The 17,099-nt window shown below is 41.4% G+C and overlaps 1 protein-coding gene across 1 annotated transcript in view; it reads right to left on the bottom strand.

Annotated features, from left to right (window-relative positions):
- The window catches only part of LOC116977716 (pappalysin-2-like), a 280,018-nt gene that overhangs the window by 182,019 nt on the left and 80,900 nt on the right, over positions 1-17,099 (bottom strand). Inside the window, exon 4 of the mRNA XM_033028424.1 lies at positions 11,075-11,368. Within this exon, the coding sequence (XP_032884315.1) occupies positions 11,075-11,368 (294 nt within the window). The remainder of the gene's footprint in view (positions 1-11,074; positions 11,369-17,099) is intronic.

Genomic DNA, 17,099 nt, shown 5'->3' with positions numbered 1-17,099 from the left:
GCACACTAGCTCTATCCTAGGCACCAGGGACAATTTACAATATTTACCAAAGCCAATTAACCTACAAACCTGTACAGCTTGTGTACCTGTGCATTGAACCTGTACATCATCTGTATACCTGGAGCGTGGGAGGAAACTGGAGCACCTAGAGGAAACTCACGTGGTCACAACGTACAAATTCCGTACAGCGCTCATAGTCAGGATCGAACCCAGGTCTTTTGCATTGTAAGGCAGCAACTCTACCACTGTACCACAATGTCAGACCCTGTGCTAGTCAAAAATGAAGTAGGAAACATGATAGAAGAAGTAGCTGTTGATGGCCTAGTTGAGTGGTTGAGTACCCGTTTGATTGCAATTCTAGGATGCAGCTCATTCTAGTTTGATCTTTTTGTCCCCATGTACTCGAGTATATATTATGAGGGGCATGAAAAGTAGTCAGTCAGAATCATTAGTTCTCTCCAGAGTGAAAATGCTAAAGATTAGAGACCATAGGTTGAAGGTGAAGACACAGTTCAAAGGAGATATTTTGATTGATTAATTGAAAGATATATCATGGAAACACTAAGTCCATGCTGACCATCAATCTCTCGTTCACAAGTCTATGTTATTTCACTTTCACATCCACCCCCTACACATTCCGGGCAATTTAAAGAGACCAATTAACCTACAAACCTGCACTTCGTTGGGATGTGGAATGAAACCGGATCACCCAGAGGAAACCCAAGTGGTCACAGGGAGAACGTGCAAACTTCATGCAAAGTCAGGTTCGAACCGGGTCTCTGGAGTCATGCAGCAGCAGTTCTATCAGCTTGTGTCAGGCAGCAACTGTGTCAGCCTTGTGTGGGAAAAGTTTATTTTTCAGCGAATAGTGATGAAGGCAAATACCTGTGGTGATTAAGAGGCTTTTAGATAGGCTCATGGATATGCAGGAAATGGAGGGTTATGGATCACGTGCAGGAAGAGGAGATTAGTTTATTTTGGCATCATGTTCAATATCAACATTTTGGGCCGAAGTTCCTGTGATGTATTGATCTATGATCTATACATGGCCACGTTTAAGAATGACTGCAAGGTTGAGATGATTGAAAAATCTATATTGCATATAACAAAGCACATGGCAGTTTAGTGGCCACCATTAATGCTGATAATCAAGTTAAAGTTCTCAAATTTTAGAGATTAGTGCAGTTATGGGAAATCTTGTGTGTCTAAACTGACTCTTCTGAGATAAAGTAAGAGTAAATGAAAACCCCCACATTGCAACTACGTAAAAAGAACACAACCTCATTGAACTAATCTCATCAGATCAGACCACAATAATGAAATCAGGCCTGTGTTTAAGATGTACCTGCAGTTTCTACACTCACTTAATGATTCCCCCAACTGCGATAAAAGAAACGTCAATTTTATGCATGTATCATACTAATGCCATGAACTAATGTTCTGAAGAATATGTGCATGCCACATTGTAATGCTCTATCCCATTGCTTTTCTCTTTATCAGAGTTTCTATCAATTGTTCCTTCTACCTCCCTAAGATGGCTAAAGTAACACACATAGGCTATCCAATGGCTTGCTTATTGTAGCAGCTACCTTTTCTTTCATCCATCATGCATATACACAGGGCTCAAAATTAACGGTTGCCCGGGTGCCATTGACCACTCAAAGCGCCGCCGAGCAACCTAAACACAGAGTCATTTTGCCCGGCTTGGCAACCAGATACTGGTTTGTACCGAAGATAGACACAAAAAACTGGAGTAACTCCGCGGGTCAGGCAGCATCTCTGGAGAAAAGGAACGTGACATTTTGTGTCGGCGGTGACGGCTGTATTGCGTGGGCAAGATACTAGGTGCGTGGTGACGAAGGGTCGCAGCGAATGACGGCACCGAACAGCGACAGCGGCTCCATCTCCTCCTCCTCCCGCCCCCGCCCGCCCTGATAAGGGCTGCTTGCAAACCCGCTAACCAAAGATCTTATAGCAGAGCTCCGCTATAGGATCTTTGCCGCTAACGGCGCTTTAAAAAAAACCCTCCCGCACGCCGAGGCCGGGAGGAGGGAGGGAGGGGGAGGCCTCGGTGTGCGGGAGGGTTTGTTTTGAAAGTGGTTTTCGCTGTTAGCGGGATTGCTGTCGCGGTCGCTGCTGCGCGGGACCCGTCGTTCGCTCCGACACTTCTGAAGCAGCTGCACCATAGATCCTATAGCTGTGGGATCTTTGAGCTGCACCGCTCGGCTCTCTCTTCACATTGTGTTTTTGATTTTCTGTTTTTGGATTGAATTCTGTTTTTAATTTGTGTCTCTCTGATGTCTTTATTACTTATTTTATTCTGATTATATGTTTTTATTCCTATTAATCTATGTAAGGTGTCCTTGAGATGTCTGAAAGGCGCCCATTAAATAAAATGTATTATTATTATTATTACCTTGCTGTTGGCTGGCGGAGGACGGGGGCGGTGGCGAGGAAATCGCAACAGCAAGGCAGCGGGGCGATGTTGTCCGAGGAGCGCTGACCTTCCTTCCTCCCCACCTCGCTCCCCTTCTCTCTCTCTCGTATGCCCCCTCCACCCCCCCCCCCCCTTTATCCTGGGACCCCTCCCCTACATCCGGCACTGATCCCTATTCCCGCCTCTATTCAGTCCTCACTGACATCCCCTGTGCTCCCCTTACCCCTTTCCCATCCATCCTACACTTCTCCTCCATCCATCCTGTACTGATCCCCCATCCATCCTGTACCAATCCACGCATTCATCCCATACTGACCCACCCTCCATTTACCCTGCACCTTCCCCCATTCATCCTGTAGTGATTTCCCATTCATCCTGCACAGACCCTCCGATCCACCCTGTAATGACCCCCCCCCCCCGCCCCAATTCATCCTGCGCTGATCTCCCCCCACCCCCCATCCATCATGTACTGATCCTCCCATTCAAGAAGAATGGGGGGAACAGTCTGAAGAAGGGTCTCGACCCGAAACGTTGCCTATTTCCTTCGCTCCATAGATGCTGCCTCACCTGCTGAGTTTCTCCAGCACTTTTGTCTACCCCCATCCATCCCGTACTGAACCCCCCCATTCAACACCACTGACATCCCCCGTGCTCTCCCCTCACAATTTTACCTAATCCAACCAACACGTACTAATTCACCTGCCTCAATCCATCCATTCTGCACCGACTGCCTTCTAACCCCCCCCCCCCCACCGGCCATCTATCCACCCTGCACTGATTCACACCCACCCCCTTCCCTGACCCTATTGTCCTGGAAATGTCTTCAGAGCGAATATTGACTATGTTTGATAACGGAATGCAATCAAATGTGTTTTCATTCCCAATGTTATTATTTGTTTTAATCCATAAAGATGGATTAATTAAATTGTGAACACGTGAAACATTAAAACCGCAGTGTTCGATTGTCACTGCTACCGTTGACATGTTATTACAGAATTCATTTTAACGGCAAATCAATGCTCTTACTATGGAGTATCAGTACTGTAGTTATTTAATGAGAAACATTCACAACTATACGTACACATATATGTTACCATGGTCCAGGATTTATTGACACAGGTTGATCATACACTGAATAATCCAAACACATTTTTGTTTGGAAGTGGAAAGAACTAATAGAAATTGCATTAACTGCAATGTGTAAAAAGAGTTGAGATACTGTCTTATAATTTTGCTGCATGTCATTGTGGGATATATCATGTTTTGATTGGTGAATGTTTAGTTTGTGACTTTATTTGAAGCAGAAATAATATGTGAATGCTTCATTGAGTATAATTCCGACTGGTAAAACTACGCGCTTTATCCGAGCACATTATCGCGCGCGTCATGCAAACCACCTTAAATGACCACCTAAACTGTAATTTGGCAACCTAAAAAGCTGCCAAGGTTGCTCGGCTGGCAACAGGGAAAAAAAGTTAAGCGAGAGCCCAGATACACAATTGCAATTACTGGTTGGAATTGACAGGTTAGCACGCAACAAAAGCTTTTCACTGTATCTCAGTACATGTGACAATAAGCTAAACTCAATTAAAATGGAGACATGCCAAGAGTTTGGAAGAATGGCAGATCGAATGAGCTAAAATTATTTTTGGTGTGACAGATGAGTGATCATAGTGGATGTAAATGGCAAGTTGACATCCTCACTGCCTAAACTTAGCAAGGCAACATTGTTGATGTTAATTGCAGAAAAATAGACCTAAAGATAACTACAATGTTCTCAATGAGTGGCTCCTTTCTACTGAAAAGAATGGGGGGAAAAGAATGTCTGAAAACATCAACAACATATATATTTCAAGAAGTACTCTGTGAACAATAATAAAAATAACAAATAGCAGTATCTCAGGACATACATGGTGAAATGATGCAAGCCATTTCTTTTAAACAGCACCTTATGTTGCTTACTGCCAAAGCAAGTAAAATTAAGATTCAATAAATCTTAATAATTGTCATTGAAATGGAACTTCATCTACCTCTCTCTGAAACCCCCAGTGAATTACATGAACTGGATAAGCCTCTCATCATTTGGCTTAGCCAATTTCTACAGGAATTTTGGCTCTATCTGAACCCATGATCTAATTTCTAAATTCTTAAATTTTCCTGTTTGCTTTGAGGAGCATTGAGGTCAATCTGTGTATTTAAGGAATTGACTCAAAAAATTGTTTTCATGTTGTTTTCCAAGCTCTTTTTTGTCTAATGAATAATGGATGAAAAAGAAACTTGATTCTTTAAAGTCAAATCAGTTTTCATTGGATCTCAAAAGAAATAAGAAAATTATAAAGGCACCGCCAAATTAAATGTTAACTGCAACAGTTTGCAGATGCCACTTCAATGGAGCACCATCATCTTCTAATTCTGTTTTTTTATTTTCAGTTTAAAAATATCTTTGAAGAGCAATATCAGAAATGGGGGCAAAATGAAATCAGCTTTGGATAGTTATGAGAACAATCATTCCTGAAGTCATACACCATGGAAGCAAGCACATTGGCCTATTTTGTTCCTGCCAACCAAGATGCCCATCTCAATTTGTCCCAATTGGCCACATTTAACCCATATCCCTCTAAACCTTTCCCAAGTGCTTGCCCAAATATATTTTATGAGTTGTTATTGTACCTGCATCAATCATGTCCTCTGGCAGCTTATTCCACATATATGTTATTTAGCACCAAACATCAGCTTGAAAGTATAAGGCCTCCTGATCTTGTTCATGGGTCATTACAAGCTTTTAACTTTCAAAGGAAATTCACTGATCTTTAGATTAGACTGTAAGGGTACTATTTTTTATACTTTTAGCAAACAGAAAAATTGTCCTTTTATCTGTCTACCAACCTGATAAAACATGGATAAAGTCAGTAACTGGTGGGAAATAATTGATAAACTAGTGAGTGCTGCTGCCCAATAGCTCAATTGTGTTCAATCATGACCTAAGATAAACTCTGTGAAGTTTTCCACATTCTCCCTCTGGAGGTGTGGGTTTTCACGATGCTCCGGTTTCCTTCCACATCCTAAAGTCATGTTGGCAGGTTAATGGGCAACTGTAAATTTTTCCTATGTACAGAAAAATTGCAAAACAAATAAAGAGGAATTGATGGGAATATGTGATGTATGGAAACAAGGGGGGGGGGGGGGTGATGCAGCTAATGGCTTTGCTTGCGGAGGTAGAGTGGGCCAACTAGGCCAAAGAGCCTCCTAATAAGTTGTTATAAGCATGAAAGTAAGGAATATCTTTTCATGTTTAATGCTCCCACAAACTTATGAAGAAGTATAAAATCATGAGGGGAAAAGGTAGGGTAAATGTGCAGTCTTTTTCCCCAGGGTAGAGAAATCAAGAACTAGGGGGCAAAGGTTTGTGAGAGGGGAAAGATTTAATAGGATTTTGATGGGCAATTTGCTTTTTCTTTACACAGATATATGGAACAAGCGGCAAGAGGAAGTAGATGAGGCAGGTACAATAACCAAATTGGAAAGACATTTGGACAGATACATAGATAGCAAAGATTTAGAAGGATATGGGTCAATCATGGATAAATGAGATTAATTTAGATGGGGCATGGTGGTCGGCAAGGACCAGCTGGGCCAAAAGACCCGTTTCCATGGTGTATGACTCTCTGGCTAAGTTTGAATTCAGCCATTGATTAGCATGATTTGTGCAATGAATAAGTAACTAAACAGCAGTTATTACATCCAATAAACATCAATCTCATCAATCATCTAATTTCAACGAGGTTTAACTCTGCAGTGTCAAATTAGAAAGGAGCAATAGTGTCAGGCTCCTGCAACATTTGAATGCTTCAAGACCCTACACGGGTTCCAAAGTCTAGCTCCTGCCTCCACCTGCCTAACACACACAACAGATTCTGATCTGGAGTGGCAGTTGATTTCCTGGATCATGTGTGGGTGACACAATGTTGCAGCTTGTAGAGCCATTGCCTCATAGCACATGTACCCAGGTTCAATCCTGACCTTGTGTGCTGTCCGTGTCGAGTTTTGACCATTCTGCCTATAACCACGTGGGTTTCCTCTGGGTTCCCCCATATCCCAAAGACGTGCGGACTGGTAGGTTAATTAGCCTCTGCAAATTGCCTCTAGTGTGTAAGTACATGGTAGAATCTAGGGGGCAATTTATAACAATATGCAAAGAATAGATTAGTGTAGGATTAGTGTAAATGGGTGGTAGATAGTCACTGTGGACTCATTGGGACAAAGGGTCAGTTTTCTGTTTGAGCTACAAGAGATCATCTTCCTGTATCCAGTTTGCAATAAAGAGTCGGTGACTGCCTATAACAGTTGGAAGAGGTGAAAAGTGCTGCAATTGCCCAGAGGTGTGGAAAACTCAGGGTTGTCATAGAATGGTACAGCACTGACATGGATCCTTCATACCCATGCTACCTGTTATACCCCTATCTAGAACAATCCAATTTGTTCAGATTTGTTCTTAAAAGATTGGCACAGTGGTACAGCTGTCTCATAGTGCCAGAGACTCAGGTTTACTCCTGACCTCGGGTGCTGCCCATTCCGAGTTTGCACGTTCTCCCTGTGACCACATGGGTTACTGCCAGGAGCTCCAGTTTCCTCATACGTACCAAAGACATGCTGGTTTGTAGGGTAATTGATCTCTGTAAATTTCCCTAGTGTATAGGGAGAGGATGACATAGAACTAACGTGAGCGAGTAATCGATTGTCAAGGTGGACTCGGCGTGCCAAAGGGCCTGTTTCCACGCTGTCTTTCAATTGATTCAGTCAATCAAAATGTAGTGAATCTGCCTCAGACAGTGCATTCCACATTCCCACCACACTCAGCGTGGAAAAAGTTCCTCCTCAGATCTCCCTGAAAATTCCTACCTCTCATTGTAACTTGTGGAAACCTCCTCCAATTACTGTAGTTTGCATTCCTTCATCACCAACTAGAATAGTTGTTGCTATGTATTGTGGTGAGCTGACCAGTAGTTAGGCCACACTTCATCATCCAGTTGCTCTCATTCAGTGCCCTCTGGACATACAGCTTGCCAATTCCATCATCGCTTACATTATGCATCATAGTCAATGTCCATATTGTCAGTTCCTTAAGGACACAAAGTGCTGGAGTAACTCAGCGAGTCAGGCAGCATCTCTGTAGATAGATGACATTTTGTGTCAGGACCCTTTGCCAGACCGATTCTGAAATTGGCAAGTTAAATTAATAGACCAGAAATGTCACCTATCCATGTTCTCCAGAGATGCTGCCTGACCTGCTGAGTTAACCCGGCACTTTGTGTCCTTTTATGTTAACCAAGGTCTGCTGTTCCTTGCTTCTACATTTTGTCAGCTCCTTGCTTTTGCCAGTGGACAACATCATATATTGCTCAATTCACACCATCAGGACGCCAAATAGTTCTCGACAGGCAAACCTAATACTGCCTTTGGTCCAAATGACAGCTTTTAATCACGACTGATGGCAGCATTGAGCAATAATTTAAGGCAATTTGTGTACAAATTGGCAGCCATTGTGGATCATAGCCTATTGGCTGACTCATCTCCCATCCCGGTTCAAAACAACATCATAATCTTTAGTCCCGTTAAATGTTGTCTTCCAATATCCTTTTGAGTTATCTTCTATTGACATATGATTGTCAATCCTCACCTCCTTGAACCTTTAATAAATCTCCGACTTTGGTAACTGCCTATTTTGTTTTATACCTCTTCTGTACTGATAGAAATATTTCATTCAATCTCAACATGTTTCTTCCACTCTTGTATCCAAAGCCTGTTCTCCAATTAATCTGGGCTTGATCTACTGCGGAGTACAGCTGCATAATGTGGTGAGAACAATCTACCAGATTAACGTTGTATAGTCTTTTCCCGTGCAGTTACCCAGTTGATTAAGGGCATGAGCAAAGTAGAATCATTATCTGTGCATGGGCCTGGCTCCAACAAAGCAGGACCCAAATGAATCTGATCCAGAATCAAACCATAAATGTCAGGGCTAACTCGGAGAATCAGAGCAGAAATCTCAGTAATCCTATAATGATGCTCAGAGGATTGGAAAGTTGCAAATGTTACACCCGTTGTCTAAATGAAAAGGGGAAGACGGATAAAGCCATCATCTATGGGCCAGAGGCTCAACTTGAAGGGGCAGCAAGCTGACATAAAATTAAAAGACATATAAAAAGAATGATAAAATATAGAAAAAACATCAGGAGGATGTAGATATAAGGGAATAAAGATACTAATTTATTTTAAAAAATGACAAATTGCTGGAGTAACTCAGCTGGTCAGGCAGCATCTCTGAAGAAAAAGGATAGGTGATGTTTCGGGTCGGGACCCTTTTTCAGACTGATTGTAAGGAGAGAATGAAAGCTAGAGGAGAGGAGAGGCAGGTCAAGACCTGGCAGGTACTCTGGAGTATAAGAAACTGAAGGGGAACCTTATAATCATAAAATTATAAGAGGTATAGTCAAGGTAGAGAGTCAGAACGTTCTGTCCTCAGGGAGGAAATGTCAAAGACTTGAGGGCTTAGCTGTAAGTTGAAAGAAGCAAAGTTTGAAGGAGGTATATTGCACACAGAGAGCGATGAATGCCTGTAATGTGCTGCCAGGAGTGGTGCTGGAGGCCGATATGATCGTGGCATTTAAGAGGCTTTTAGAGAGACACATGTTTATGAAGGCAATGGAGAAATATAGATCATGTGCAATCAGAGGAGAATAACTTGGCATCTTGTTTGGCACAGACACTTTGGACTGAAGAGCCTGCCTGCTCCTGTGCTGTAATGTTCTGTGCTCTATGAATGGGATTTTTCTGGGTGCTCCGGTTTTCTCTCGCACTCCAAAGACGAACAGGTTTGTAGGTAAATTGGCTTCAGTAAAATTGTAAATTGCCACAAGACATAGTTTATTGTCACGTACTGAGGTACAATGAAAAGCATGTTAAATCTGTCAAAGGAAAGATTATACATGATTATAATCGAGCTGTCATATGCTTAGTGCAAGATAAAGCCTAGTAAAGTCCAACTAAAGGTAGTCTAAGGGTCTTCAATGAGGTAGATTGCAGCTCAGGACCGCTCTCTAGTTGGTGGTAGGATGGTTCAGCTGATAACAGCTGGGAAGGAACAGTCTCTGAATCTGGAGCTATGTGTTTTCACACTTCTGTAACCTCTTACCTGATGGGAAAGAGAAGAAGAGGGAGTGAACAAAGTGTGACTCATCCTTGATTATGCTGGTGGCCTTGCCAAGGCAGCATGAAATGTATGTGTAGGAAGGAACTGCAGAAGCTGATGTAGTACAGATGGAGGTAGGCTTATGTGATGGTCTGGTTGCACCCACAATTCTCTGCAACATTTATCATAAAGCAGCCCTGTTGGTAAAGTTGTAGCAACAACCACAACAGGGCAAACCAATTGCCCTAGCCAGCAAAAATAAAGAGGAGTGTTAACCTGGGAGATGAAGGCAGATATAGGCCATTTGGCACCTCATGACTTCTCTGCCACCTGCTATTTCTTACCTCAGGAATACTTCCCTGTAGTAAACTTGCATCATTCGATTACCTTGTAATCTTAAAATCCATTGATCGATGTTGAGTTTATTCTCCTTACAGTGGTAAAGGCTGAGTGGAGATTTAGTAGATCTTTTAAAATCATGAATGATTTTGGAAGAGTGTATATTGCAAATCTGTTTCCAGTAGCAGGGAACACATGGTTAAGGTGAATGACAGAAGAGCCAGAAGTCAATTACTTTATATAAATCAAGTTTTGATCCGTCAGAAAGGGTCAGAAAGGATAAACACTGAAATAAAACCTCAAGGGAAAAATGGGGTTAATTGGATGGCTTTACCAAGAATTTAGTTTAGTTTAGTGATACAGCATGGAAACAGGCCCTTTGGCCCACTGAGTCCATACTGACCAGCGATCACGCATACACTAGTTCTTACACTAGGGATAATTTACAGAAGCCAATTAACCAACAAACCTGCACGTCTTTGGAATGTGGGAGGAAACCGGGGCACCCGGAGAAAACCCCTGCGGCCACAGAAACAACATACAAACTCCGTACAGACAGCACCCCTGGTCAGGATCAAACCTGGTCTCTAGCACTGTTAGGCAGCAACTCTAGCACTAGGCCACCATGCCGCCGAATTCATGCAATACCATATTCTTCCTTCCAACCACATCTTTCTTTGCCTTGCTTAGTGTCGAGCTAAATGCCTTTTAAATGTAGTAATGGCATCTGATTTTGACTATCTATATCTTTCGTTCCAGGGAGACCAGCGAATTCAATCTATCCCTCCAACTTATAAAGTCATACAGTGTGGAAACAGGCCATTTGGCCATCTTGCCCACAACAACTAACATGTTTCATCTACACTAATCCCACTTGCCTACATTTGGCCCATATCCCCCTAAACCTGTCCTATCCATGTACCTATCGAATTGCTTCTTAAATGCTAAGTCCAATAAATCCAGGCAACATCATATTGAACCTCTAGATTCGCACAAGGACTATCCCATCCTACCTATAGTGTGGCCAAACATTAACCAGTATTTTGTAAAGTTGCAAAATAACATGCCAACTCCTATATTACAAGATCTCACCAGATCCAAACACCTACCTGTGTAGCTCATGTAGTTGTTGAATGGTGTGCCAGAATATCGCACTTGACCGCACGTATCATTCACTGGATCTGGGTCCCGACAGACTTTGCTATTAACAGTTGGTGCGGTGTCCTCGCACAGGTCCCCAGTTTCCATTGATGGAATCGTCTCCCTGCAAGGGTCATCACACGACTCCTTCTCACTCACTCCTTTGAAGACATGAAACAAGCCCAAGATGTGGCCAAGCTCGTGAATCATAGTGTTGGTGTGGCCAGGCCTTCCATAGCAAGTTGGACTTAGGACAACCCCACCTGAAAACAAAAAACAAACATTATCAGCCCAGCATGGAAGATCCAGTGAATGCACCACTGTCCAACATGAGTACATATTTCCAGTTGGAGATTCCTCTTTGCATAAACTAAACAAGCAATAGATTGGATGGTAAAACATTACCATAGTCCCTTCAGTTTTGTTACTTGGATCAGGCTGTTGGGATTAAGGGAGGAAAGCCTAACTTTGCTGTTCAGTTTCCACTCATAGCTTAATGTATATGCAATATAATTCAAAGTTATCCAGAGGAAAATAACTCCCTATTTTAATCCTTAAAGATGCTTATACTGTTGAGATAATGCAAGGTAGGAACACTGAAACCAGAGAGAGAGAGAAGGGAATACAAGCTGCCCAGAGCTCTATTCTCCAAAATAACTTATGATCAGCGCCAGGTTCAGCTACAATTCCTGATGAATTCCCAACCAATTTAATCTTTCCACATTGGATAATCCCTCCATAAAATGAAACATCTTAGTAAACCTTCTTTGAACTGCCCCCAATGAAACAGTATATTTTCTCAAATAGGGAGAGCTTGACTGAATGCATGGAAGCCGTGAGTAAGATTGCTGTTCGTCTTGATATTGAGGTGTGGAACAAGAATTAAAAAGGTGATTGGTTGATCTGACAGGGACACAGTCAAAATGCCCCCAGTAAAGACGAAGTGTGGCAATAACTTAATTGGCTAAATGGATGCCCAGGGTGGCAAAGTGGCACAGCTGGTAGAGGTGCTGCCTTGTTGTATCTCTAAACAGATTTTCTCGCTATATTTGACTGTCCTTAATTTCCGTCAGGATTTCAATTTTGTTGTACAAAGCATGGGCCCTGTTTCTTTTCTTACTGATGTTTGACCTGCTGTGCTTACCTGCATGTTCTGTTTTTGGTCCTTCATTTTCATCACATGGTCCATTTACTTTATATGTTACCTATCATTAAAAAGCACAAGCCGCGTGTATTTGCAAACACTTCCTTGACTCCGTGGGAGGGATGAATTAGCATTTGGAGAAAACTGGCCCTAAACTGGTCAGTAATGAATAAGAATCAAGTGCAATCTACTGCTCTACTGCCAAAATTTGAAAGCAGGAGGAAGTCTAATTTCAATAGAATGAGAATGGAAAGGTGGCCAAGGTGAAGTGGAACCAAATGTTGGCACGGGACAACTCTGATTGATGTTTAGATCTGGTATTGTCACATAAGTAGAGTGGCACAACAGTAGAGTTGTTGCCTTACAGCACCAGAGACCCATGTTCAATCTGCCTATAGATGCTGTCTATACATAGTTTGCACATTCTCCCTGTGACCACATGGGTTTTCTCCGGGTGCTCCAGTTTCCTCCCACATTCCAAATACGTGCAGGTTTGTAGGTTGATTGGCTTCTGTAAATTGTCCCCAGTGTGTAGGCTAGCACTAGTGTATGGGGAGTTTGTTGGTCAGTGCAGTCTCAGTGGGCCGAAAGGCCTGTTTCCGCATGGTATCTCTAAATTAAACAAAGAGGAAAGTAAAGGTATGTACTACTACCACTAATTTTTGTAACTGATTCCTTTCATCCTACGTAGAACATTGGTGCCCATCACTGCCATTTTAGTTTAAACCCTCTCCAAGCATCCCATGTGGTCATTAATTCCAATCTTAGAGATCCAGCCCATCCATTTTGATTAGGTACTCCCAGGCACATATGCATTAATTAACCTCATCTTTCTACTTCCTCTCCTGCCAGTACATGACAGCGAGACTGATCGAGAGATTATCACTTTCAAGATTCTCTCTTTTAAATTAGCTTCAGAGCTCCAGAAAGTCTAACTAAAGGGTGTCAACTCCTGTTGTGTATCAAAGGTATCAAATGTATCGTGACTTCTGAATTACTCCCTTCCATCCCAGTTTTGCTAGTAAAAGAAACTACTAAGGAGGCAAACGATGAACCATTTGAATATACCAAGAAAATAAAATACATAGCTCTGATTTTAACTCAGTGAGAAGTTTATAAACAAGAGTGTTCAAAAGAATCAGTAGCCACAGTGATGTCCAAACAATAGTTAAAGGATGCCACAATCACAGGAGAGTTAGAATAGGCCATCTTTCTGATATGGATATCATTCTGATTCTGGTTGATCCTATCACTCCTTGATTTTACTGCCCTATCACTACATTCTCCGACTCATTTTGGCTCTAAGAATCCATTAATCTTAGCTTTCAATCTATGCAATGACTGGACATCCACAATGGAGGTAGAGAATCCTAACTATTCACAATTTTACAGATTCACAAACTTCTGTGCAATTAAATTTCTCATGCCGGACTGAAATAACCAATCCTTTAATACCTGGGCTTCCAGTTGTGAATTGTTCACTGCGATGAAACAACTTTGGCAAATTGTCTCCAAAAAATGTTGTATCTTTCAATGAGATCACCTCTCATCCTTTCACACTCCAGTGAGAACAACCCAATTTTCCTCATTCTCTTCAAAGAGCAACAACCCCTCATCTCAAGAAGCAAGGACAAAAGGTCCAAGATGGCTTAAGAAAGGCGGAGTGAGAAATGATAAGAATGTGCATGTCCTTGGTTAGTAATGCAACCCATTGATGGATTTTATACATAGTTAATTGTCACATCTCACAGAAGCATTCAGTGGGAAGGGAGAGAAATCTTGGACAAAACATAATTCCTGTGCCTATGATGGTAGTGCTAAAACAAACCATGATAGTAATGTACAGTAGATTTGCACCATGATATTGAGCTGAGCATTTTGCAAAGTGTGCAAAATGTAACACACTGAACAGCTTAAATAAGAGTTAATAACTCATACACATCTGGTACACGTCAAACAAATCTATGCACTCTGTTGCCAGCATCTGTCTCCAATTACATTCAATATCCAGTGTAAAGCATATGTAAGCTCAAAGGAGAGCAAGACAAGAGAAAATTACATTTGAAGCAACATACATGATATTGGTGATGGAACAGCTGGTTTCTGAGAAACAAACTGGCTGCAATAGAGAAGGAGCTGGTTTGTGAGAATGGGACAGGTTGAGTAACTCAAAAATCTGATGTTGCAGAAGGGGTGGGAGATTGCAAACTTCACTTGGTCCACCCTGTTTCGACTAATGCAATCAACCAGACGTGCACAAACAAATAGATGTAGCGTTTTGGTGTCTCCAACTTTAGGCTGTGCACACCATACTACACAAGAAGAAGATGTTGCACAACAGCATTGGTTATACAAGGAAAGCATCTGAAATTCAGGAATGGGTGTCTGCTTTAGTGAAGGAAATAATATTTGGGAATTTGACAAGTTAGATTAATTGAGGGAAGTTGTTTGGGAATGTGACGGGCAGGCCAAGTGGAGGATTTGGTAAATGCAAATGAGAGAGGTGGAATTAATGGAGTGAATAATGTTTGACAATTAGAACATCCTGTTTAATGAAGGACCTGTTATTTGGGAAAGGTCTTAATATGGCTAAAGATTCATTTATTTTATTATTGTCATGTGTACTGAGGTACAGTGAAAAGCTTTTGTTGCATGCCATCCACTCAGACTATGCATTCTCCCATTCCCATCAGGCAAGAAGTACATAAGTGTGAAAACACATACCTACAGATTCAGGGACAATTTCTTCCCAACTCTTATCAGATAACTGAACCATGCTATCACCAAATGGAGAGCAGTCCTGACCTACCATGTACCTCATTGGAGATCCTCTGACTATCTTTAATCGGACTTTACTCAACTTTATCTTGCACTAAACATTATTCCCTTCATCCTGTATCTGTATACTGTGGATGGCTTGATTGTAATCATATAGTCTTTTTGCTGACTGGATAGCACGTAACTGAAAAACCTTTCACTGTACCTCAGTATACATGACAATAAACTCATCTAACATGATTACAATAAAATCTGTCCACTGTGCACAGATGCAAGATAAAATGTATAGAGTTTAGTGCAAGGTAAATTCCGATTAAAGGTTCATTTAAAAATCCCAAGCGCAGTGAAACAAAAGAAGGGCTAAGGCCTAGACAGCCCAAGAAAAAAATTTGATTAGAGACCCAGGAAATTAAAAGCAAATTCCAACTGCAGCTGCTCTGACATCAGAGCAAGTTCCCCCTTGAATTGTGTACAGGTGGGGATGGAAAGAAGCAGTGGTTACATAATCTTTCACATTATTAGACATTGCTGCAAGCTATTTTGGGCAAGTAACTGGGACCAGGAAGATCCCCCAGCTCTTTTATTCGATTTATAATACAATGTCAATTACATCATCAGACTATGCTCAGCTTCTTTGATGAAGGATCAGGGTCATTTCTGGCTCCTAGCATTATTTTTTGTTCAGTGAACAAATCAACATCAGAACCAAAAGATCACAAAGTGGCTTCAGGTTCGGCATGGAGAGGTTTGGCTAAAGGCCCTGTACCTGTGCGTTAATGTTCCAGGTTCAATTTTCTGTTGTTTTACAAATCCCATATATATATTTAGATTGGAAGCTGATGAGGTACATGTTTACCAGCCCACCAGTGGAGACACCCTTGCATTCCAGTTTTTACAATGGCCAGCAGCTTATCCTGATTTCTGAAGGAAAATTCCCAAACTCCCAAGGGGCGGCAGAGTGGCCCGGGATAGTCAGAGTATTGAGTATAGAAGTTGAGAGGTCATGGCAGTTGTATAAGACATTGGTGAAACTGCAAATATTGTGTTCAGTTTTGGGCACCGTGTGATAGGAAAGATATTGTCAAGCTTGAAAGGGTTCTGAGAAGATCTACAAGGATGTTGCCAGGACTAGAGGGTGTGAGCTATATGGAGAGGTTGAGTAGACTGGGACTCTATCCCTTGGTGCACAGGAGGATGAGGGCTGATTTTATAGAGTAGGAATGTTATAAAATGTTGAGATTTTTAAAATCACGCCTGTAATTTATTCCATCAGATAAAGCATAAAAAGAACTTTAATTTGATACCTAATTCACTTTCATATCTTCAGTAGTAAAAAAGATATGATAATTTTAATACTCAGAAATTAGCATCTTGTTCCCTATTGCTTTTCCATTGACAACACAAAAGCTGTGATCAAGGACAGTCAAAAGCCCATAAATTTCTTAAAAATTAAGAGAACTGAATGAAATTTTCAGTTATTATAGATTGAAACATTCTGAAACAAATATGAAACATCATACTTGGATGACCTGAAATTAAAGAATATAATTAGTTAGTTATCTAATTGTAGCCAACTACAAAATTGACCGTTGTGACGGAAATAGTAATAAACACCCAGACTGCCTTGAAAATTCAAAAATGTGATATTCTCAAGATCAGAACTTTAATATTGTTGTATTATATGCTGTAAGTTCATAACAGATAGGTAAAGAAATTACAATTTCTAGCAAAAGACCAAGTCGTTAAGGAGAAGATCAATTGTTAGCTGGTACATTGACATATCATAATCAGTAGCATCATCATACTACTCAGATTGTAACCAATAAGCAACTCTGTACGCCTTGTTTTTCCTTAACTTTTCAATCTTGGCATTGTAAACTACAAGTTTTTGCTCTTCAAACCATGCACGACATGCCTTTCTGCCCACTACTTTCCCATTAAGAATGTCCTGTAGATCATCACATTTGGAGTAGTCCAAATTCGGATAATCTCTGCGAATGCTGTCTAAATCAGTCTCTTTTACTTGGCATTTGGATGGACAATTTTGCATTTCTTCTTCGGAGCCATCTGTT

This window comes from Amblyraja radiata, chromosome 10, assembly GCF_010909765.2.
Source record: "Amblyraja radiata isolate CabotCenter1 chromosome 10, sAmbRad1.1.pri, whole genome shotgun sequence".
Classification (NCBI taxonomy): domain Eukaryota; kingdom Metazoa; phylum Chordata; class Chondrichthyes; order Rajiformes; family Rajidae; genus Amblyraja; species Amblyraja radiata.
The sequence above is the reverse complement of the archived record's forward strand: the minus strand, read 5'-3'. Positions and strand labels throughout refer to the sequence as shown.